Below are 26755 nucleotides of genomic sequence, written 5' to 3' on the forward strand. Positions count from 1 at the left end.
GTTTTTTTTTGTTTGAAAGCAGAGGGTCTGTTCTTTCATTTGGTATATTGTATGTTTATATATTTAAAATAGAACATTATCTGGAAGGCATTAAACTTTGGTGAAAATCATGAAAAAAGCTGGCGCTGGCTGGCAACTTTTTTTAAAAACGCTGGCGGTGAAAGAGTTAAGCTTTTGAGCTTGGCAGGTCTATTACAGTATGTATGCACCGGTGTCAGACATTCCCAAGGAGATAATTAGTCATTTTTGGTGAACAGGTGAAATATCTGAGAGAGCAAGACAAACGGGACTGCAGTAAGCATTCGAGGGATATATCCACCACATAATATGCAACCGATTAGATAATAATTTAATCAAAATTGAAGCTAAAGCCTATAATGTTAGGTCTCAGTGCAAGCAGCAGGTGTCTCATTCGCTGACCATTCAAATGGAAAACACACAAATTGAGGAACAGCTTTGTTCATGGCATGCACAGCAGGGTAAGTGAAATTTGTGAAAATAATCTAATAATTACAAATCAAACAGTGGAATAAACACAAGACATCAGCCTGACCACTTTGCTATAATAACATTCTCCCGCTTACAAAACTAACCCCCGGGAGAACCGCAATCGGATTGGGGTACTCAGGGGTAGGCAGTCTATTAACAAAATGCTAAAATATTGTAATATAAGTATGTCAGTCAGCATCCGTCTTGCCTTTTATGGTAAATGGACTGCATTTATATAGCGCTTTTTTAACAGACCTATGGCCATCCAAAGCGCTGTACATGTTGCCTCACATTCACCCATTCACTCACACATTCATACACCGACGGCGGTGTCAGCCATGCAAGGCGCCATCCAGCTCGTCGGGAGCAGCTGGGGTTAGGTGCCTTGCTCAAGGACACCTCGACACTTGGTCCAGTGGAGCCGGGGATCACCACCAACCTTCCGGTTTGTAGACAACCTACATGAACCACTGAGCCACTGCCACCCCCTTTTTAATCGTCTCATTTTAAGTTTAAATATATGCATTATGAACAAAGAGGCGTCATTATTTGCAAGCAATGATGTGCTGAGTTAGCTAGCATTAGCATGCTCTTACATCAGAGCAAACGTATGTGTTTTTGTTAATCCTGTCGATATTAAGTTGTGAATTCCACACTGCATAGAAGAATAATTTTGGCTGTATGGTTCCTTTAAGAAACTTTAACATCTGAACATCCTTTCTGTTTTTAGGTTATTTGTAGATGAGAATGGTTCTTTAGACTTTAAACGTGTATGAAAGAAGTTTCTTTTAAGAACCTTTGACTAAATGGTTCTTGGGGCATTGTGTTGTTTATTTTCATGTTTGTGTCTATCTTTGTGTGAACTCTGGATTTCTCCTCTTCCTGTTGCTTCATATCATACAATTGACGTGCTCTGAGAATAAGCAGTCTGTGTGGAGGAAAAGGAAACTCTGAGTTTGTATCTTAAAAGCAGTCGGGCAGCTTGAAAACCTAATTTTAAACTCGTCTCCATGGAGTTCTACTTCTATCTGGCGTCATAAGCTAGACGCAAAAGTCTGTTTCATCTCGCACAAGTAAAGAGGAAAATTAACCTTATTAAAAGGAGAAAAAAAACTAAATGAAGCAGATCTGATGCATTGTCAGGATTTCTGCAAATGAGCAAGTTTTGATGAGCAAAGATTTATTTCTTGTGTTGATGCATTTCCTGTAAAAACAGAAGGTTGGAGAAATGTTTTTATTTACATCACAGCTTGGTAAAACCACAATCAGTGAGCAAGTGAATGAAATTAAGTTTTTCAAATATTTTGTGTGTCTGGTGCTGATTTCCTCTCATTCCATGCACTGTTATCCTTCAGTCAAACCAAAAGATGAAAGAAATTAAAGCTAAATTGATTGAATTGAACAATAAATAAAACAGGCAGATAATAAAACTTTGATAAAAACAAGAGATAATTGGAAAATGTTGAAAAATAATTACTAAACAAAACTAAATTATATCATGAAACAGCATGATTGCTAGGGATGCACCGATACCACTTTTTTGGAGTACGAGTACGAGTACTTGCATTTCAGTACTTGCCGATACCGAGTACTTAATAAAAAAACATGATTTAAATTTACAGGTAACAGCTTTAGTCATATAATTTAACAAAAAAACAAAGGACTAGTTTTCCAGTTTGTTGTAAACTCTGCCTCTTTGGACAACACAAGAGGCATTAACCCCTTACACGCCGCTCAAACATAGACATTTCTCAGACCGTGGTATCGATTCCAGGTATCGGGGGACTTTTAACGAGTACGAGTACTTTAGAAAATGTGGTATCGAGCCCGATACCAGTAGCGGTATCGCTGCATCCCTAGTGATTGCATTATATTAGGGGTTCTCAAACTGGGGTTGGGGGCGCTCCAGTTTTATGAAATTTTAAAAAACACATCACTTCATCATAAATTCGGTGTAATTAAACCTCAGAAAAATTCAGCTTTAACCAATAGCACTATATTGTATAATTTAATATATACTTAAAATATATATTTAATATTTTGTTTAATTCAAATTCTAAGTTTTATTTCATGAATTTTTTGGGAGGGGGCATAAAGGGATGGCCGCTTCATGGGTTGGGGGGCACATGCCAAAAAGTTGCATTATTTTGTATATTTAGTATGAAATAAAATCTGTTTCATCTTTTCTTGTTATTCTTTCTCTACTTTGTTTCAAAAGGAAAATCTCAGCGTCTCTGAACTAGATCTTAAGCTAAGAATCTTGGGTTGCAAATATCTGCCTGTTTTATAAATTGTGCAATTCATTCAATTAGCGTTAATTTCTTTCATTTGTTTGGTTTGAAGGATTACAGTGCAGGGAATAAGAGGAAATCAGCACCAGACACACACAAAATATTTACAAAGTCGTTGGTGGTGGTGTTCATGAGAAGCAAGCGTTCTCTTTGTTTTTACATTTTCTCAAGATTTATAACAGATTTGAAATAGCTTATGATGCTGGAATGGGCATGGATATGTATGACCTCTACATCTTATCTCTTACTGTGGGTTCACACCAGCCGCATCTGAGGTGTCAAATTTGCGTCTACATTGCCGCTTGAACATTTTGAGTGTACTCGCTTCATTCGTGCGTGAAATTCTAGTCATCGAGAAATTCACGTGGAAATTAGTGTCATGGGAGGGGCTTCTGCGACTCCGCTTGCTTCCTGTAATCACGTCACTACTAGAGCAAGCTCCCGATTGGTTAACGGAGCGCGTTTTTCCGCCTTGAACTTTGTGCAGCGAGACTTTGGACCAATTACACTTTGTTGCTATGTCTTTAACTCTTTCACAGCCAGCGCTTTTTAAAAAAGTTGCCAGCCAGCACCAGCATTTGTTATGATTTTCATAAAAGTTTAATGCCTTCCAGAAACATGTTCTTCTTTAAATATATAAACATACAATATATCAAATGAAAGAACAGACCCTCTGCTATCAAGCAAAACAATCCTACCTTCATTTGTTCTCTTTTTATCAGCCCTCAAATATGGGTAGGTTTCGTCAAAAATGCCAAATTTTTAGCAAAAAGCAGAGATAATTCAATTTTTGTGAAGGACTTTTGATAGAGATCAAAGATTTTGAACTGTTTGCAGAATACTTCCAGGTTTTATAAGTTGGGTAAAAGTGCCACCTGGTGGATAATAGCGGAAATACGGATTGACGGAAAAACTCGTCATTGGCACGGGAGTGTTTTCTCTTAAAAATAAACTCTTAAATGGCGGGGAAATAGTTAATGAACCTATGTGTGTCAGTGATGCACAGGTCAATGTATAAACAACCCACACCCGACCAACGTTTTTAACTAAAAGGTCCCCCCCACCCGCAGCTCGGACCGCAATTTTATTTTTGCCTAACCCGCTTCCTGGCCCGCATTTTTTACAAGTAGAAATTGTTTAAAATAGTTAATTGGCATCTTTATTTCAAACGACTCGACCGTCCGCGACCCGAATATCAATAAAAATATTTTTGGATGACTCCCAACTGTTTCGGTTGATTTTGAATCAACCCGCGCATCACTGATGTGTGTATATTTTAAATCCCCAAACATAGTGTATACAAGCTACGCACACTGTAATATCATCACCTTCCATCCCAGCATTCCTCTGCTTTTGCATTCAAGATGACACAATCCACCAATCCCATCCGCAAACTCCCACAGGCTCGTGACAGAACAAAAACAGCTCCATTTCTGTTGCTCAAGTGTCTGATAGACTAAAAGCACTGTAATTGTGTCTGTGCCCATCAGCGAGTAATTAATCTGTCATGTGCCCTATTGTTGCACCCAGGATGAAACCGAAAAGTGCACGAGTGCAGCCTAGAACGTTCCTCGCGCATTTAAGAGGAAGAAAACGGCCTGTCTCGGGAGACCTCTGGGTCAGAAAATGTTTTTTAAAACGTATAAACAACACTAATGGGCCTAGCGCTTTCAGACATCATAAATGTGTAATTCAATTTATTTTCTGTATAAACAAAGACTGCGTTGTCATCTCATGCTGTGTAGCATAATATACCAATACACTTGCTCATTAGCAAAACAGTAGCCAACTATGCTTACTAACTACTGTCTGGCTTAGCTTAATAGGAGGTGACTTAGTTTATGTTTCTGTTCATGTATTTATCCTTATTATGGTCATTTAACCAATAGCATGTGTCAGAATGAGATCTGTTTTCTGAGGTGATGTGGTACAGAAGCATACTGTAAGAAGCAGTGCTAATGTTCATCTTCACACCCACACTCCCCTCGAGATCTGGAGTCCCAACATGGAAGCGCCCCTGTAGGTTTGTGTGTTTTCATGTAAATTGCTGCTAATGGAATGTTTACTAGTTTATATTGAAATCATTTGATTGCAGACTTAGCAAATCCAATCTCAGTTTGTGACAGTGTTGAGATCTCTACTGAAACTCAAAAGGAGACATTTGTGAGATTTATTTATTTTTCACGTGAGACTTAAGCAAAAGTTTCCTTAGGGATTGTTCCTCTTTTGGGATTGATACTTCTACTGGGTAAAACGTCCTACACCAGAGCAGTTCAAAGAGTACGTCTGCCTTCTTGGTGTCAAGCTTGTTAAAACCAGAGTAAAACCAGTCATGATCCTGCCGCTGGTTTCTTTGCTTCCAGTGCCCTCGAAACGACCTCATCTCGTCCCATAGCTTTATAGTGCATGACACTGTGGGACAGAGTCCTGCTCACATCTCAGGTCTCTGTGCATCTCTTTGCCTGCTGTGTTTCCATGACAACCTCATGAGTGACAGCAAGGAGATCAACAGAGAGGAGATTGACTTCCCACGAGATGCACAAGTCAGACTGCAAGTTGGAAAGAGCATGTCACAGCAGTGCAAGTCATTGTGTGCACCTTAACTGTAAAGAATATTATTACCCTCATAAACACTGTGCGATTTTAGCTTAAACTTTTAGGAGGATCTCTTGACAGAAATGCAATATAATATACATAACTGTATTTTAGTGGTGTATAAAGACCATACATAATGAAGTTGCCCGCCAAAGCACATTCTATTATTAGCTTCAATTTAATTATTTATTTATTTACTATTTTTATATAAGCTTGGCTTCAATTATGGATGTTAAAATTTTAAACAATGTTAAAATAATAATAATAAAACATAATAAAATCAACAAGTAAAAGAAAAAAAAGTGGACTATATAAAAAAAGTAGCCCTCCAGATTGGTTTATCCATTGTGGTAGTCCTTACTCACAAAAAGGTTGGAGACCCCTGCTTTAGAATGAGGTGTTTTTATCTACATACACTGCACGTCCCTTACATGGAAGTTGCCATTTTGCACCCCAATATTTCTACAGAAGCCCTAAATGCCCAAACTGCTGTACAGAGCTTGTTACGTCACTATATTAGGTGTTTCTCAATGTCAAGGATACTTCCTTGACCAGACTGGTCCAGAATTTCGAGGATGCTAAGTCATCGACATCCGTCGAAGGACTGTTCCAATGTCGAGGATCCTCGGAATTTCAACCAAAGACTGAGTCCTTCGTTTGAAAAATATCCCATATACAGGAAAGGATTTATATTTGTAGCCTTCATGCTCTCAAATCACCCACAATCCTATGTGCGCAGTGCCGAAAGCAGACTTTTTCACTGATATTAATATAGTCCACGAAATTCATTGCGTCATTACATCAGTGAAAAAGTCTGCTTGCGGCACGGTTGAAATTCCGAAGATCCTCGACATTGAAACAGTCCTTCGACTGATGTCTATGACGTAGCATCCTAAAAATTCTGGCTTCCAAGGATCCTTCCTTGACATTGAGAAACACATGTTGTCACAGGTGACGCCATGTTTGTCCTGTGGGGCTAACGTAGCTTCTCTATGCGTTTCGAAAGGGAGGGGTGAGCTGTGGACTGAGCCGTTGGTTGCAATTCACAATCTCACCACTAGATGCCACTATAATTTACACACAGTTCTTTAAAGGGGTCATATTATGAGATGTTTTTAAGATGTAAAATAAGTCTTTGCGGTCCCCAAAGTGCGTATGTGAAGTTTTAGCTCCAGAGATAATTTATTATAGCATGTTAAAATTGCCACTTTGTAGGCCTGAGCAAAAGTGTGCCATTTTTGGGTGTGTCCTTTAAAATGCAAATGCAAACACTGATCGCAATGTTGGTGGTTTGAAACTTAATTGTGCTGTCAATAATTTTTTCTCTTTCTCTCTGCACTAAATGGCAGTGACGTGGTTGGATAGGGCAGATTAAGGGGCGGTATTATTGTAATGGGCCTTTTTTCCTATCTCACAAAACAGGCAAAATCTGAATGACCTATTTTTTCACATGCTTGCAGAGAATGGTTTACCAAAACTAAGTTACTTGGTTGATCTTTTTCACATTTTCTATGTTGAAAGAAGCACCGGGGGCCCAATTTTAGCACTTAAACATGGAAAAAGTCAGATTTTTACGCTATGACCCCTTTAAGAAAATGTTTGTGTGGAAATGGGAAAACTTAATGTGTTAACCGCATTTTAAGATGCGCTTTTTCAGTATATTCCCTTTGAATCGAACCCATGACCTGCTAACACAAAGCTCTACCAGTTGTGCTACAGGAGAATCACGTATTCTGGCTTGTTAAAGTTCTCTTGACAATAAAATTTCTATTATTATATACTCAACCTCATGTCATTCCAACCTGTATGGTTTTATTTTTTCGTGAAATTCACAGACAGCTCTTGAGACGGCGTATTCGAATGAGCACAAGTGCAGATGAGATTTGAGAGCCAACGCAAAGAGGATTTCAAAGATATAAAAGCTACCTTTCTTATCATTTTTTATTTCTTTTCCCTGTTTTATCCCTCAAAATGTCAAATTGCCTTATCAACTTAAAGCCAAGAAAAAACAGGAAGAAAACAGAAATTGCTTTTCATGGTGGTTTTTCCTCACATCTCTTCAGTCCAAAGTGATTATTCCCACATCTTTAATCAGTATGCCAACCATCAGAATCCTGATTAAGCTGGAGATCTCAGTGGGACAGATCTCAGCAGTTAAAGTTTTACTTGAAACCCTGCATCGCATAAACTTAGTGTGGGCAGTGTGCACATGAACAGTCATTTGCATCCTACGTTTGAGCTTTAATTCATTGACAGCTTTCTAATTAAAAACAAGATTTTTTTATTACCAACACGAGATGTGTCTTCTGTTCTGATTGGATGAGAGCGTTCACTGGTTTGTGATGATGTCATCCCATATGCTTCTTTGTTTCATTTTCTGACATCAGTCCCTCCATTAGTTGGCATTTGGTTGCATTGGTGACCTTATCATTGTTGTGATGACCTTTCACATCCCCAGAGGATGATGTAATGCTTTGTAATCCAGTTGTTGTTATTTTGCTTTGCTACACAATGGTGCCTGTAATAATAAATGTAATTTGTCTGTTTTGCTGCAGGTGTATGGGGTATATGCGTAGCCAGTGATTGCGGTTCAGTCGGGCTTCAGAACCGCTCGGTATCGTGTATCCATTCCGAAGGCTGGAGCACACATGAGTCCAACTGCTTTCCGTCTGAACGCCCACCACACCAGCGAGTGTGTGTGCAGATGTGCGAATGGCAGAAGGATCTGTTCGAATGGCATTTGTCTCCTTGGGGTCCCTGCACCCCGACCCCTTTCCTCCCAGCCAATCGATGTGTGACCGCCCAGCGTGGAGTACAGAGCCGAGGTGTGCTGTGTGTGAAGCGTACTAACGGCACCGCGGTGAGCCCTCGTATGTGTGAAGCTTTCTCTTCGGCACCCGAGCGAGAGCAGGCGTGTTTGTTGCCCTGCCCTATCGACTGCGTCGTCTCCGCCTTCTCTCATTGGTCCACCTGCAGCCGTACCTGCGGGTCGGCTCTCCAGCAACGCACCAGGCACGTTCTGGCCGCACCCCTTTACGGAGGAGCTGACTGTCCCAGTCTTACCCAGACACGCCCGTGTAACTATGACAACACTCACCCAGCCCAATGTCCATCTGACCAACAGGAGTACAGTTACAGTTTATGGGTAGGGCCCTGGAGCCCTTGCAGGGTGAAAGGAAAGGCACCCATTGGAAAAACAACAGTGGACTTTAGTTTTGGGCTGGATTTGACACAAGCAGGCAAAGGTTCGTACTTCGTCAAGCGGCAAACTGAAAATGTTTATCGCCAAAATCACAATGATGATAAAAGAGGCCACAAAGCATTGTGGGAAATCACAATCGGCTACCAGACCAGACAGCTTCGTTGTACAAGGAGTGATGGAAAGAATTCGATGCTTAGGTGGGTCTTTATTTAATAAATGAATACATGATCTATACATCCATACATATATAATTTTTATGACCCACACAACTCACACTGAGAATGGGAGACATGATGAAATGATACAGTCAGTGTACTTTTTGTCTTAAAAATGTACACCTTTATTATAATATGTCACATAGAGTTTTTACTTTATTACATTTTAAATAATGCTGTTACAAAATCTGATAGTGTTTACACAAAAAACATCCCTTTATTCTTGGATTTACTTTTTTATTACACAGTGTTTTAATGTTACTTTTTACTCTGGATGATAAAGAAACCAGAGAAGCCCTTTTTCTGGCCAGGAAACATCCCAATCCTGCCATACTTGATACATTTTTAATTCGATTTTAATGGAAATAGTACTTGTTGCCTTTTTGAGAAGCCCAGTAATAAGCTCCAGTGAGAGCGCTGGACTGCAATGTGTTGCAGTGAATATAAAAATTTAAGACACAATTCAGAAGATCCCCACATGTTAGGAAACACTACACTGTAGAACAGAGGAATTCCAGTGAGACAAGTAAACCACAGCTTTTATCTTAAAAGTAGAGATTTCACAAAGAAACTGAAAAACAAAATCCCATTGCATTATGTTTGGTTTATAAAAGTTTGTATTTGATTAAAAAAAAATCAATGATATCATCTGTTGAGTTCAGGTCCATAGACAAACTTTCCTCAGTAGCTCATGGAAATCAATTTCCAGGACACAGTTCTGATGGAACCAACTTTGAAAACGTACCAAATATTTTATGACCCTGGAAAAGTGACTTGAGATACAAATTAACTCTGTAACCCGGTACTATTTATGGCCTTGCTTACTCATTTGTGACCACAAAAAAACCAGTCATAAGTCGCATGGGTATACATGGAGAGTTTGGTTCCAAAACGCAATAAATCTATTTTGACTAATTTGGGTAAAAATTTGTTTTTATACCAAGAAATTGACAAGATGAAAAACACAATTTTTTGTTACAAACTTTCACATAGCATCTTACGGTTATAATAACATTAAAAATTAAAATCCATAATTTGAATTAAACTGATTATTTTTTACGAAAATGCAATAAATCCATGCCAATTTTTTTCCAAAATGCTATAAATCTATTGAATCAATATATAAATGTGCATTCATCTTTGCAATGTTATATTCATTTAGTTGACTAGTGGTATACACAGATATAAACATCGTCGCTGAATTTTTTTTTTTTTTTTTTGGAAAGTCGTTGACTTAGAGTAAAATAATGGAAAGTTTTTCATAAAATCCCCTGCGGTCAATGTGTTAGGATGACAGAAGCTTGATGCTGTGTTTGAGAACAAGCAACAGCCGGCATTTTTCCTTCGCCCGTGTGCCCCTCACATAAATTATTAGATTTTGATGGCTTATATTTCTTCCCCGCCACAGAAAACCACCACAGGTTTATCAATGCCATCAAAAGTATTCTTTTTTGTTGTTGTTTGTTCATCACAAAGTACAGAGTAGATGCTGTGTTTATTCAAAGCACCGCCCTTATTTTTACAATGGGTGGAATGGTGCGCTGTGATTGGTTAAGTAAGGGATAATGTAGAGGCAGCCGGTAGTTATCGGGAAATAAGCCCCGACAGTGTGATCAGGACCCGACGCGAAGCGGAGGGTCTTGTATCACACTGAAGGGGCTTATTTCCCGATAACTACCGGCTGCCTCTACATTATCCCGCTTATTACACGGCTACTTGTCACATAAGAAAAAAAACTGGACATGAATATGAATTTGAAACATTTTATTGGCATATTTGTTTTAAATTAACATTTTTTATCCTTCCGCGAAACTTTGCACAGATGCATAAAATGATCGTAATACCTTATTAAGATCCTCTGCTTCATACTTGTCTGTCTCCATTTTTTTCTCTTTTAGCCAGTCTTTGAAAAGTTTTAATGCCCATTCTGTATTTTTTTGTGTGTTGGCTTCGTAGCTGTCATGCTCTATTTTGTCAAGTTCAGTCTCAGTAAGCTCTCTGTGTCTTGTCGTGGTTGTCCAGTGTTTGTCACAAGATGGCGCCAAACAAACAGTAATCTTTATTGGCGCGGAGGGATCTAACTCGTAAAAGTAGTACCGGCTATGCGTTATTATTTTGGAGCGGTTATTATTCGAAAAGAACGAACCTGCAAATGTCTCAACTGACCAATCAGAATCAAGCATTCCAGAGAGCCGTGTAATAAGCAGATTTATTGCATTCTGCAGAGAAGGAGGACTAGCGTTTGTCACTGTTTGGAAAAAAATGGAGAAAAGATAATATTTTTTAATACTGACCTGATACAATAATGATTTTGGTGGTAAAAAAAATTCTTTAATGGCGTTTATCATGTTTTGGAACCAAACTCTTTGTAGCAATAGCCAACAACACATTGTATAGGTGAAAATGATCAAATATTAAGTAAAGAGCATGTTCCATGAAGAGATTTTGTAAATTTCCTTTCGTAAATACATAAAAATATATTTATCATTAGTAATATGTGTGACTTTTACGTTTTTATATTCTTTATTTATTGATATTTCTCTTTTTTTGCACCCGAAGATTCCAGTTTTTCAAAAAGTTGTTCCTCTGCCAAATATTATTTATTTAGTGATGCATTTTTGTGAATGAGTAAACAACTTTGGTAAACAACTTTAAGTAAATCTTACTTGACACTTCTAACACATACTTAAGATGAGCATATAAAAGTTTTAAAATATGTACATACATCTAAATATGGTAATTCTTATGGTTGTAATTGTCATCACATTGCCAATTTGTGTTGCACATTTGTGCATAAAACTCATAATCTCACTGTCTTCATGTCAGATTCTTACTATTATCACAGATTTTCTTAATGATTTACTGAAGGGTTAATACATAATTAATTAAAAAAGTTATGGTACAGTTGATGTCAGGTTTAATTCACTGAAAAAAAATGATTCATTGAATTTAATCATTTTTTTAAGGGAAGTGGTTGCAATCAATTTATTTAAACTACATTTAAACAAAAGTTTTATATTTTATTTTACTTTACTAATCTTTTTTGTTTAAATGTAGCTAAAATAAATTGATTGCAACCACTTACCTTAAAAAATTGATTAAATTCAATGAATCATTTTTTTCAGTGTTGTTGGACAGAATTATGTTGTTTAATTGTGGTTTTAGCATGTGATTTTAAAGATATCTGTCTTTCCCCATTCAAGTAGATTGGAGTTTAGTCTTGCATGACTGAAATAACTGCCCAGAGGTGTTGCAAACATGTTGTTTAATTGTGATTTTATCCGTCTTTCCCCATTCAAGTAGATAGAAGTTTAGTCTTGCATAACTAAAAATAACTGCCCGGAGGCGTTGCAAACATTGCCGCCCAGTGGTGTGACTTTCCTAAAGGGACTTAGCAAAAATGGCTTTCGTTTACACAAAATGACTAATACATTAATATCATTTTCACATGTTTCCTGATAACAAGATTTCCCTCGTGGTCTTCAAACTTTTGCGCATTTATACTAAGCCAGAAAAAAACTTTTGAAACACCCACAAACCACCCCAACTCTCTCCCAGGATTTCATAGTTTGCTTTGTCGTGTTTTGTATGCCAATATATTCACAAGAATCAGCAGCAATGTTAAAGCCTTGGAGAGTTTAAAGACAGCTTGAGAAATATTCTGTTTATATTGTTACCTTTTTATCATGCGAGCCAGAGGCTAAATGCATGCCAACAGCTTCAGAAGAATCAAATAAAATAAAAAAGGCAACAGTCATAGAAGAAAACCTTTAATAACCATTTAAATTAATGTGACTTTTTTGTAAATGTAATCTTTAACAAAAAATTTGATGAAAAACTAAAATGAAAAACATACAAAACCAGTAGGTGTAAAGGACACTCACAACATATCAGTCAACTTTTTACAACACTACAATTCTTCATTTTACAGTGTCGTAAATTTTTTGTTGTAAATGTTATGATGCAATACATTTTTCTCTAGCCTTTGTGACCATGACAACAACCCGGTGAACTTTCGATCCTGCGTGATGCCCAGAGACTGCAAAGTGTCTGATTGGTCAACATGGAGTCCTTGTTCTAAGACCTGTCGAACATCCGACCAATCACCTGGCTTCAGAAGTAGATACCGCACCCTAATGAGAGCAGCTATTGGTGGAGAGTCATGCCCCGCACTGGAGGAAACACAACGCTGTAATATTTTGGAAGACACACTGGCATTTTGCGCAAGGTAAAAATGCAGATGTAATGATTTTTAAATACATTTTTGATATTACTTTACTTGAAGGAGTGTTCATAAGACTGACATGACACATTCATAATCATGACATGACACGTGTCATGAACATGAAGGAGATTTTATGCACATTTATGTCAACTTTGATTTGTTCAATTATGTCATTTATAATGCAAAGATGACGTTGTTCGAAATGTCATTGTTATGACATTTTGACATAAACCAATACATCATAACTTGTCATGAATCTGTTATAAACATGACATAGCATAATGATCAAACTTAAGAAACGATCTAGCTTCATGGGTTAACATTACATTAAACAATCATTTAAATATCATTAAGTGTTAATACTATGACAAATATTTTCCAATACTTTAACAAAATGCAACAGACTATTTAAGATTATACTTAACTTTAAGTATGTGCACAATAAACTGACAACTAACAGAACGTGTTCATCCTCACACAGAGGGTTCTGAAATTTTCTGACATAAAAGAAAAAACTAACAAAAACATTTAAATTAATTAACGCTGTATGGCTTAACTCATTATTGTACTGTTTTCATTTAATTTTAGGTGAATCGGTCTCCAAATGCAATAAAGTAAAATTTTATAAATTATTATTATTATTATTATTATTATTATTGGATAATAATCTTTTTCTTAAACACATGGCAGAAACTTTAAAAAACATTATGAACTGAAGAATATTCATGACGTTGTTATAAAACTATATGACAGAGTATTAACACTTAATGACATTTTAATGACAAATTATATTGTTACCACTGTAGCTGAGGTCAAGAAAAATATTTATGACGCTGTTATAAAACTATTTGACCAAGTATTAACACTTAATGACATTTTAATGACAAATTCAGTTTGTATCACTGGTAAAAAGTGGTCAGTTATGCTGTTTTGGTATTGTCAAGTTGTCATGACAAGTTATGATGTATTGGTTAATGTCAAGTTGTCATAACAAAGACATCTCAAACACTGTCATCTTTGCATTAAAAATGACATAGTTAAACGAATGACACTTAATGACAGTTGTCATAAACGTGCATAAAATCTCCTTCATGTTCACGGCCAACATGTCATGGTTATGAAGGTGTCATGTCAGTCTTATGAACACCCCTTCAAGTAAAGTGTTACCTATTTGTTTCTTAGGAAGACTAAACAGATCGATGTGATTTGAGCTGCATTCCCTTAATCTTAATTTACTGGAAATCCAGGTATGAATGGAGCGTGACCAAATGGAGTCCATGTCAGGTTACTCCCCTTTTGAGTCAACAGGACCATCGCCATAGCAACAGTAGTGTCCTGTGTGGAGGTGGGATCCAGACCCGAGAGGCATATTGTGTCAAAATCCATAACAACACAGCTCCATCCCAAAGTAAGACCACTGATTTAAAATTCAGCATATTATTATTTATTAAAAGCGTACTGTAGTATTACCATGTGGTTTTTTTAAATACAATAGTGATGTGCAGATTGCAGTTATATCCACACGAACAATGCATGGGTTTAACTTTTGCTTTAAATAAAATTCTTAATTTTATGCAAAATTCAATATCCACTGTGTTATTCTGTCCTCTTTTTTCCCCTTTTTTCCAAACCCCAGTTCTCTTTCTCTGCAGAATGAAAAAAAATCCGCTTAACCAATCACAGCGCACCATTCCACGCGATATACTAAAGTGTAATATAGGTTCATAGGTGGCGGGTATAATATATATTTTTAACAGCTGATTCGGGTGAATTATTATCTCTAATGTATAGTAAATAAACAAATCTGATCAACTCAAATGAAAGTATTTTATTATTAATAGTAAACCCATTAAGACAAGTTTCCTAGACAGGAACGATTGCTTTTATTTTCTTTAATCCTCTATGGGCCGTTAATGCTGAGGGCTAACCGGCGGGATTTATTTTTCTCTGCGTTTCTGTTTTTTGATTTAAATGGTAATCTGTGGCCACACAGTGAAAGGGCGGATTTGAATTACATTTACTTTTGAGCAGACTTATATTAGGTTTCCAAAAATGCATTTCATACAGTTTTGAAAACAATTTTAATAGAATAACTCCTGTGGAGAAGCGTTATGGTAAATCTGTCTTGTCTCTCTCTGTTTCTATTCCTGAATGTTTTTCATTATAGTCAACAGGCCTGTTAGGAGGAACTTGTGCACTGGACCTTTACCGCCCTTGGCTCAGTCTTGCTCCATCCCCTGTCAGAAACATTGCCCCCTTACACTATGGTCACCTTGGGGACCTTGTCTCCATGACAATTGTTTAGAACCTCAAGGGAGGAGAGGTAAGAGACAAAAAGCATCCCATAAAACTGTATCACACATTTCCTCTAAATCTCTCTAAGCACACACTCGTGTTTGCATCCTTGACCTTGGTTTTCCTTCTCAGAACTGTAAATGGTTTGTGTCCGAGGGGACAACTCTGAAAGGGGGCGTGCTTCAAAAAAATTGAGCTGTAGTCCTGCCCCCTTTTAGTAAGCTGACAGTGATGGGACAGTTGTATTCATCTATTATTTATGCTTGCTGTAAAAGCTCTCTTAGGGAATGGCATCTGCTGCAACAGTGAGTGTTTTTGGTTCGAGTCGTCTTTTCTGCAGATTCACCACAAAGAAGTGTAAATCCTTATCAATGTGATTGTCTTGTAGATTTGTAACACATGGAGAAAGCCTGAGTGGATTTCTATTCATCTCATTGACTGGATATTTGTGTAGGATGTGAGGTCAAATGGAGCTGGCAGTCTAGTTTTAATATAATATGAACATTATTTTACGTGGTGACTAATTCAGATTAATTTGTATTATGTGAATCGTTCAAAATGTGTAATTATTTAAAAAAGCAATAATGAAGACCCACCACTAGACCCTGAGTGAAAGAAGACAGACAAAAACAAAAACAAATGAGATGTACGAATTCATACAGATTAGCCACAGAGTTTCATTTTATATGATTACCAAAAATTGTATTATCTACATACACGGCTCCCTTTAAAAAGCTGTTAGTAGAGACTCCCAGAATCTTACAGTTTGAGTCCATGCTAACCAAGCTTGACCCTTGACTCTAATTTAGTATTTGGCTTCTGTGCTGCCTTTGCATTGTGAACATGTCTTAAGAAATCTATAATTAAATCTAGATTATTGACAGTTTGTATTATATTGTATGTGCATACTGTGATTTTTTTCAGGTTTCAGGGTAAGGAAACGTTCTGTAATTACTGAGTCTTGGGTAGAGTCACACAGTTGCCCTCATATCACCGAAGCAATGATCTGTGATGACCCCATCTGCTTCCTGTGGCGAGTGACATCTCAGGGGCCCTGTGTTCCTCACAATGGATCATGTGGCTCAGGAACCCAAGAACAGACTGTTGGGTGCTTCTCTGTCACTGGTGAGAAGGTTTAGTTTTACATTGTTGGTATTTTAAAACATAACCTTTGGTCAAACTATTGGTGAAACGTATTCAATGACCAGAGTATCATAGAGACTTGGGCCAGTAAATGAGCTCCTAGAAAGGCCCTAGCAACCCATAGTAACAGGCTATAAAGCCCTCCAACAGCCTATTACACACCTAGAATACTCTAGCAACCTGTAGCAACAGGCTATAAACCACTCATAACACCTTAGGAACCACCTAGAACTATGTAGCAACTTTTAACAACATGCTTTAAACCGCTCACAACACCAGAGCAACCACCTAGCAACCCATACTGGTGAAACAGGTTATAAACACTCACAACAGCTTATTTACGACTTAGAGACACACTAGCAACCCGTAGCAACAGGCTATAAACCCTCACAACAACTTATCAACCACATAGAAACACCTTAGAAACCTACAGCAACAATCTATAGACCACTCACAACAACTTATCAACTGCCTATAAACACCTTAGCAACTCATAGCAACAGGCTTAACAATACTCACAACATCTTAGCAACCACCAAGAACACTGTAGCAACTTAAGCAACAGGCTTTAAACCACTCACAACAGCATATCAACCACCAGGAAACACCTGAGGAACCCATAGCAACAGGCTACAAAACATCACAACAGCATATCAACCACCAGGAAACACTGTAGCAACTCATAGCAACAGGTTTTAAACCACTCACAACACCTAAGCAACCACCAAGAACACTGTAGAAACTCATAACAACAGGCTCTAAACCACTCAAAACACCTCTGCAACCACCAGGAACACTGTAACAACTCATAGCAACAGGCTTTAAACCACTCACAACACCTAAGCAACCACCAAGAACACTGTAGCAAATCATAGCAACAGGCTTTAAACCACTCACAACACCTAAGCAACCACCAAGAACACTGTAGCAAATCATAGCAACAGGCTTTAAACCACTCACAACACCTAAGCAACCACCAAGAACACTGTAGCAACTCATAGCAACAGGCTTTAAACCACTCACAACACCTAAGCAACATCCAAGAACACCGTAGCAAATCATAGCAACAGGCTTTAAACCACTCACAACACCTAAGCAACAACCAAGAACACCGTAGCAACTCATAGCAACAGGCTTTAAACCACTCACAACACCTAAGCAACCACCAAGAACACCGTAGCAAATCATAGCAACAGGCTTTAAACCACTCACAACACCTAAGCAACCACCAAGAACACCGTAGCAACTTATAGCAACAGGCTTTAAACCACTCACAACACATAAGCAACCACCAAGAACACCGTAGCAAATCATAGCAACAGGCTTTACACCACTCACAACACCTAAGCAACCACCAAGAACACTGTAGCAACTCATAGCAACAGGCTTTAAACCACTCACAACACCTAAGCAACATCCAAGAACACCGTAGCAACTCATAGCAACAGGCTTTAAACCACTCACAACACCTAAGCAACCACCAAGAACACTGTAGCAACTCATAGCAACAGGCTTTAAACCACTCACAACACCTCTGCAACCACCAAGAACACTGTAGCAACTCGTAGCAACAGGCTTTAAACCACTCACAACACCTAAGCAACCACCAAGAACACCGTAGCAACTTATAGCAACAGGCTTTAAAACACTCACAACACCTAAGCAACATCCAAGAACACCGTAGCAACTCATAGCAACAGGCTTTAAACCACTCACAACACCTAAGCAACCACCAAGAACACCGTAGCAAATCATAGCAACAGGCTTTAAACCACTCACAACACCTAAGCAACCACCAAGAACACCGTAGCAACTTATAGCAACAGGCTTTAAACCACTCACAACACCTAAGCAACCACCAAGAACACCGTAGCAAATCATAGAAACAGGCTTTACACAACTCACAACACCTAAGCAACCACCAAGAACACTGTAGCAAATCATAGCAACAGGCTTTAAACCACTCCCAACACCTAAGCAACCACCAAGAACACTGTAGCAAATCATAGAAACAGGCTTTAAACCACTCACAACACCTCTGCAACCACCAAGAACACTGTAGCAACTCATAGCAACAGGCTTTAAACCACTCACAACACCTAAGCAACATCCAAGAACACCGTAGCAACTCATAGCAACAGGCTTTAAACCACTCACAACACCTAAGCAACCACCAAGAACACCGTAGCAAATCATAGCAACAGGCTTTAAACCACTCACAACACCTAAGCAACCACCAAGAACACCGTAGCAACTTATAGCAACAGGCTTTAAACCACTCACAACACCTAAGCAACCACCAAGAACACCGTAGCAAATCATAGCAACAGGCTTTAAACCACTCACAACACCTAAGCAACCACCAAGAACACTGTAGCAAATCATAGCAACAGGCTTTAAACCACTCCCAACACCTAAGCAACCACCAAGAACACTGTAGCAAATCATAGAAACAGGCTTTAAACCACTCACAACACCTAACAATACCTTAGCAACGACCAAGAACACTGTAGTAACTTATAGCAACAGTCTTTAAACCACTCACAACACCTAAGCAACCACCAAGAACACTGTAGCAACTCATAGCAACAGGCTTTAAACCACTTTAAACATCTTAGCAACCTATTTCTATTCACTCTTTTTGTGTCCAGCCTTCTATTATTCCCTTTGTCAGATCTTGAATGATCAGTTGTTTTACTTGTTTAAACAGCTTATCAGTGGTTTTCATTTTCTCTGCTCCCAGTGGGCAAACGGTGTATCTCTAAGCTGTTTCTGACAGGTTTAAGATCAGAATCTTCTTTGACAGACTGATGCATGTCACAGTGTTGTACTGTAGTTCTGATATACAAATGTAGCCTGAGGAGGCCTTCGGGGGATTGTGACAGTATTGTCCAATTGTCACTCATCTATGACAAGTGTCTGTGATGTCCACCATCAGAAAGGATATGAGTGAATAAGTGATTTATAGAGTGTTACCACTGCAGTCCAGACACTAACAATATACAGTATAAACCCTGACGATATGTATTAGTATTGCGGTGTGTTTCAGATTTTAACTACAGATTTTTATAGTATATATTTGGCACCCACCCACAGATGTTGACATTTAGATTTTAAATATGTTTTTATTCTGATTGCACCGATGCATATTCACATGCATTTTTATTGCTGTATATAATAATACATTGAAACATACATGTCTCCTAAAATGTGTACTTTCCCGGATAGGCTTTCATCAGGCATGACTAGACATGGCAGAGTTGAATATTGCATCAGACACATATGCATTAACCCTGACAGCATCATCTGCCCAGCATGCACTAGGGATGTTGCATATATGAGAAGTGAACCTTAAATGCCAAACCCATTAATGTGAAATGCAGCTGACTTGAAGTTATATAAGATTCTTGCCGTACAGTAATTAGGTTATTCTCTGCAGTAACATTGCATAAATATGGTCTTGTTATGAAACCTGCTGTTCCAGAAATGTACTACTTAGTATTATAGAGGCCATTGCTTTGTTGGCAGAATCCATTAAGAGTCTGAAAAAAATGCTCATTTACAAGTAAACATGTCAGACGCACTTAGACGTTTTGCATCTGGGCTCTTTAAAGGTTTACATGGGGTAAACTGTAACACTTAGACATCCGTCTCTGTAATTGTATAAGAGACAAACCCTTAAAGCTCCCATAACACATATTGTTTCTGCTTATCTCATGTTATAGGATTAACATGTCATCCAAAATGTTGAAGTCTTTCTTTGTTCAGTCGAGAAGAAATTATATTTTTTGAGGAAAACATTCCAGGATTTTTCTAATTTTAATGGACTTAAATGGACCCCAATACTTAACAGTTTTAATGCTGTTTAAAATTGCAGTTTCAAAGGACTCTAAACGATCCCAAACGACATAAGTGTCTTATCTAGCAAAACGATTGTCATTTTTGGAAGCAAAATAAAAAATATGCTCTTTTAAACCACAACTTCGTCTTCCTCCGGTCCTGTGATGCGCCAGCGCGACCTCGTGTAATTGCGTAGGTAGTGACGTCGAAAGGTCACATGTTGCATATATGAAACGCACATTTGCGGACCATTTAACACAATAAACTGTCACAAAGACATTAATTATTATCATTCCACATACAACAACGTCGGAACGGTCCTCTTTCTCCACACTTGTAAACACTGGGGCGTAGTTTCGATACGTCATCCGTGACCTCTTGACGTGAGCTATTACGTGAGGCGCGTCAAAGGTCCGGAGGAAGACGAGAAGTTGTGGTTTAAAAGTGCATATTTTTTATTTTTCTTGTCAAAAATGACAATTGTTTCGCTAGATAAGACCCTTATGCCTCGTTTGAAATCGTTTAGAGTCATTTTAAACTGCATTAAAACTGTTAAGTGTTGGGGTCCATTAAAGTCCATTAAAATAAGAAAAATCCTGGAATGTTTTCCTCAAAAAATATATAATTTCTTCTCGACTGAACAAAGAAAGACATCAACATTTTGGATGACATGGTGGTGAGTAAATTATCTGGATTTTTTTTTTAAGAGAATTTACTAATCCTTTAATCTTTTGAGTACATATAGAGTAGTATTACCTCCTACGTATAAATCTTTCATGCTCAAAAAAACTTTTAGAAACTTGTTCGAACCCTGGCGAAGTGCATTCGCACAAAAATACTCTGTCATACATTGACACTTTGCCTATGAATCCAGCTCTTAAACACTGTTAATAAGTCAGAATGCATGAAATAGCTCTAACCCCGATTAACTCTTACACCACCATTGACGAGTTATCTCATCAATTAAGAAAAAACTCTTCCCTGCTAATGAAACTTTTTTGGGGCAATCCATAGTATCCATTAGGTGGTGCTTTACCCAAATTATAAAACACTAACTTAAAATCTTAAAAAATGCTGGTGCTAGCTGGCAACTTAAAAAAAATGCTGGCGGGGAAAGAGTTAGGTGTTGCTTATAAGCAGATATGTGTTGCTTGTGTAAAAATAAGATTTTTTGATTGATTAAGCCCAAACCCTGCTGTCCCCTTATATGCAAAATACTCAATGCGGGTCTGTGTGTTTTAAATATGATGATGGGATCACTGAAGCGTGTTTTGTGTCTAACAGTTTACAGAACTGTCTGATGGTTTAATAGCTGTCAATACAGGTTTTGTGATCTGACTGCAAGTCTGATACATGTTTACGAGGCAGTTCCTGCTATTGATTTCTGACTGCTCCCTATAAACAGTTCTGCACCCCTGATGCGCTTTTTAATGTACTGGGTACATAATAACTCTGGGAAATGGTTTCCTGCAACAGTTAGGTGGAAAACTCCCCGTCTGGCACGGCACAAAGACAATGAAAATAACCCTTTATAAAACAACAGGCAAGGACGGTGGTTACAAAGCTCATAAAAGTACATATTAAGAGCACCCTCAGTCGCTTTGCACCATTTGTGCATTTACGTCTAAGGCAAAACATTTGATTCAAAAAGATTGATTTTGAGGGCTGAGCATCAATTGGAGAAACGCTGCCCTTCCTGCATCTGAGACGTAATGAAGAAATGAACTATAGCAGCTCGATATCTGATTCTCAGAGGGGATCTGTTTTATTACCTTACTTTTATCTTTTATCGCACAACAACCTGAAGAACATCTACCAGTTGATTCTGTGTCTTTCTGTACGTGCCAAACCGCATTGTTTTTGTGTGAAGATCTTACCGTACAGGATTAGAGGATAAACACAAATGTATGCTTCCAGTATGGTGATCAGAAAGAAGTGAGGGACTCTTGAGGGTTTTTGTGTAATGAAATGAATAGATCTAACTCTGAATTCTGACTGAAAGCCGATGTAAAATAACTAGAAACACACTGAGAGTACATTTTATTAATGACCGAGTTATTAAAGCAACACTAAAGAGTTATTGCTCTTTGCTCCCCCTACAGGTTAGACGCGTAATTGTTCATTAGAACTGTCGTAAATACTGCAGCATAGCTGGCTCTGATTGGATTGTAGGTCTGCCGTAAAGCAAGTTTTTGTAGTTTTCACCCGAACTACAGGACCACTACCCGACGGTTGGAAACTTCTTTAGTGCGGTTTTGGCCGATAGAGGGCTGCAAAGCGAATGTGAAAGTGCCGTTCACCCTGTTTTGAGTGGATGACCACTGAAACTTTTTTGGAAACGTTATTTTAAGGTAAAAAAAACTATTTGGTGTTGCTTTAAGTGTGTTTTTTTAAACAACAAAATTAAGTGTTATTTAATGGACACTGGGGGTGTCACAATTCTCCAAATCCTCAATTCGATTACATTTTCAATTCTAAGGTCATGATTATATTCGATTCTCGATTTAAATTTTTTTTTATGCTATACCATTTTTAGACTAGACTTTTATGAAATATAAAATCTGATCTTGAACCCGGAGATGCCGGTGGGATGAAGCTGGGAGGCGCATGCTGTTTTTTTTTGTTTTTCCTTGTAAAGAGCAGCTCGCGTGGTGTCTTCTGCATCTGCCATTTTATCTTTTGACTGGCTATAACTAGCTAAGTTAGAGGAGGTTGACTCGCAGCCCTCAACACGTGTTTTTTTTCCGCTTGGCAAGCCGACCAGATGTGACATGGGGGTGTGGAAGCATTGACGATTCCATTTTTTTATTTGAAGTTCAAGGTTGTGACTTAATTTCAAACTATTTTGATTTAAAATCGAAATCGTGATACCCTTAATGGACGCATTGCTTATCAGGGTTATTATCATTGTTTTCATTGTTATAATCAATTAAACTGTTTATAAACCCTATTAAGTTGGGGGGGGTTAATTAAAGTAATTTCATGCTTTCTGTTTAAAAGTAGGCAAAGTGTCAAAAAGCAGGACGTGTGACGAGTATTTCTGTGCCAGATGTACTTCGACAGGGTTCCTACAAGTTTTTTCGAACATGAAAGATTTATACCTATACCTTTATATCTTTTATGGGTAATTTCAGTGCAGGAAGTACAGTGGAAGTCCTTATATGGGCACTTTAACTGGAATATCGCACACACCAACGAAGAACTGATACAAAATCAACATCACCACAGAAGTGTTGTTGTTTGTGGGGGGTAATTTAAGCTTGTTCCGCTTCCCAATGAACGCAGTATTATAGAAACAATGGATTTAGTTTATTCACGGTAGCAGCTTTAAAGGGATAGTTTGGCCAAAAATGATATTAAACCCATGATTTACTCACCCCCAAGCTGTCCGAGTTGCATATGTCCATCGTTTTTCAGACAAACACATTTTCGGATATTTTAGAAAATGTTTTATATCTTTCAGTTGATTAAATGTAATGTTACGGCGTCCACGACCTTCAAGTCCAAAAAAAGTGCATCCATTCTTCACAAATTAAATCCAAACGGCTCCAGGATGATAAACAAAGGTCTTCTGAGGGTAATCCGCGCGGTGTTGTTGTAGAAATATCCATATTTAAAACTTTATTAACGAAAATAAATACCTTCCGGTAGCGCCGCCATCTTAGTCGCGTTCGCATTCAGAATGAGAGCTTACGCAGCCTACGGAGGCTACTCTGCTGCTGCTCTGTGGGAGTCTAAGATGGCAGCGCTGCTGGAAGGTATTTATTTTCGTTAATAAAGTTTTAAATATGGATATTTCTACAACAACACCGCGCGGATTACCCTCAGAAGACCTTTGTTTATCATCCTGGAGCCGTTTGGATTTAATTTTTGAAGGATGGACGCACTTTTTTTGGACTTGAAGGTCGTGGACCCCGTAACATTATATTTAATCAACTGAAAGATCTAAAACATTTTCTAAAATATCCGAAAATGTGTTTGTCTGAAAAACGATGGACATATGCAACTCGGACAGCTTGGGGGTGAGTAAATCATGAGTTTAATATAATTTTTGGCTGAACTATTCCTTTAAGTAAAACTTTATCAAATGTCTGTGTTTTGTTGGCGATCACACGTAAGTGCATATAATGTAAACGACACAAACATTTAGTGAATCATAAGTTATCCAGACAATTTAGGTATAATGTTTTGTGTGTGTGCTTGTTCATGCCTCCGCCCACGGTAAGCCTCCAGGAGCTCGAGCCTATTCGGAAAGAATCGGTAGAGCTGATCTCTCTTTTATAAATTGGATCAAACTGAAAACTCTTTGGATATATGAAGGAGCAGAAACAGCATGTGTTATATTGCATTAGCAGCGTCTAGTTCAATTTCACACGTACTGATAAAATGTATAAATTGATTAACAAACAAATGCACATAAAGTATTGATTTGAGATACGTATGTGAGTTTAAATAAAGAGACCACAGAAACAAGAAACTAGCAGTGTGGAAGACGTCAATGTACAGGTCAGAGGTCATTATACAAAAATATCTGACCACTTAATGCCACCGACCGATCGTCATAAATCATTTCAAAGAGTTGTTTAGTAAGCACTGATATTTTACTGTTAAATTCATTACAGGATGATTATTTTTAAGCTGTCTGTTAATTACAATTACAGTTGCTTTAATATTGCTCATTCGTAGTCTCTGAGGAGAGAACCGAGCAATCACCATGCCTGCTAAACAACTTATTTGCATAATTTTCTACTTTAATTACAGAAAACTGATTGTTCACGGCATTTTTAGTATTTTCAGTATAATTATTGGAAGATGAAAGAAGTCTGAGATATTTCTGTTATTTAAAAAGCCCTCATAATTTTGTACTGGTGTATTTAATTGAATATTCCCTCGTATTACAATAGGATGTTAAATGAATACTAATTTACTGGAGAAGAAAAACATCTTGTAACAGGAATCTGAAATAGAAGAAAGAACAGGCTTGTGTGTATGTGTTTTTGAAGTTAATGCATTCAGTCAAAATGTATTTTTTGTATAATAGGTGAGTCGGCCCCTAGTGATCGATGTCCAGGTGATTTTACTCCGGCCCAGCAGACCTGTGAGATGGCCTGTCCAGAAGACTGTGTGATGGGAGATTGGGGTTCCTGGTCTCCATGTTCACAATCTTGTTCCAGTAAACATTTTGAGGGAAGGCAGACTCGCTCTCGCACTATCCTGGCTCTTCCTGGGGAGCGTAGGTTCACACTTGTTAAAAGTTTGGACTGCAAAGATGTACAATCTAAAAATGTTTTTAATGTAAAAGCCCTGTCCGTTGGGTTGTAATTTAACCTATGCTGGGTTGTTTCAACTTAAAATGCTGGATTGTTTTAATCGATTGTTGGGTCAAATATAAATATTTGGGTTAATTTAACCCAACGGCTGAGCTTGTCCCTTTTTGACCTAACACTGGGTTGAAAATAAGTGTGCAGCATATCACAACATCATAATCTGTTTTTCACTAGGTAGTCTGCATTAACTGAAAGCTTTATCCATCTATAAATCTATAGATATTGTTCACTATAAAACCCAGCTGTTGAGTTAAATTAAGCCAGAAACGGAGCCAACTGTGGGTTACAGGGTTGGGTTCATCTCTTTTTTGAACCAAAGCTGGGTGAAAGTAGAGTAGATGATATAAAGATATCCTTTTTACTTAGCGCCTTTTTAGACACTGAATTACACAGTTCCTTATTAAAGTTCAGTCTCTAATACGCTTTTTAAAGTGTATTGTAGATCATTTATTAATCCTTGTCCTGTCCTATTTACACATGTTTCTTTTATGCTGGTGTCCATTAAGCAGCTCTATCTTTTTAATTATTCATGCTTTATTTATGACTTACTCATAATGGATATGACTTCTAGTTGACCCCATGAACATATGGCCTTTTTACCACAGACATCAATATACATTTTAATGCATGTGATTTAGCTTATTATTAAGCGTATTCTCTGTTTATTATTTACATTTATGCATTTGGCAGATGGTTTTATCCAAAACTACTTACAGGGCATTTAAACTACAATTTGTTAATTTATCCTGTTTTGGATTATCATTTTTAAACAGTGTAATATATTCCTATGCATTTTTTCTATATGCTATACTGTATTTGTTAATAAAAGTTATTCTGTAGGTTAGGGGTTAATACAGGGGTTTTCTAACTTTTTTTGTCAGCCTACTTGACCTAAATTAATTAAAGCGATAGTTCACTTTAAAATGAAAATCTTGTATTCTTTTACTCATCCTCATGTTGTTCTAAACCTGTATGAATTTCTTTTTTCTGTTGAACACAAAAGAAGATATTTTGAGAAATGATGGTAAACACACAGCATATAGTGTCCATTGACTTCCATAGTAGGAATAAAAAAATATGATGGAATTTAATGGGTACCGTCAACTGTGTGCTTACCATCATTTATTAAAATA

General features: G+C 37.7%; 1 protein-coding gene across 1 annotated transcript in view; it reads left to right on the forward strand.

The window, feature by feature from the left end:
* The window catches only part of thsd7bb (thrombospondin, type I, domain containing 7Bb), a 138213-nt gene that overhangs the window by 91648 nt on the left and 19810 nt on the right, over nt 1-26755 (forward strand). Inside the window, exons 3-8 of the mRNA XM_065241018.1 lie at nt 7931-8774; nt 12775-13020; nt 14265-14425; nt 15185-15340; nt 16237-16437; nt 25337-25528. Of these exons, the coding sequence (XP_065097090.1) occupies nt 7931-8774; nt 12775-13020; nt 14265-14425; nt 15185-15340; nt 16237-16437; nt 25337-25528 (1800 nt within the window). The remainder of the gene's footprint in view (nt 1-7930; nt 8775-12774; nt 13021-14264; nt 14426-15184; nt 15341-16236; nt 16438-25336; nt 25529-26755) is intronic.

The sequence above is a fragment of the Paramisgurnus dabryanus genome, chromosome 14, assembly GCF_030506205.2.
Source record: "Paramisgurnus dabryanus chromosome 14, PD_genome_1.1, whole genome shotgun sequence".
NCBI classification, from domain to species: Eukaryota; Metazoa; Chordata; class Actinopteri; order Cypriniformes; family Cobitidae; genus Paramisgurnus; species Paramisgurnus dabryanus.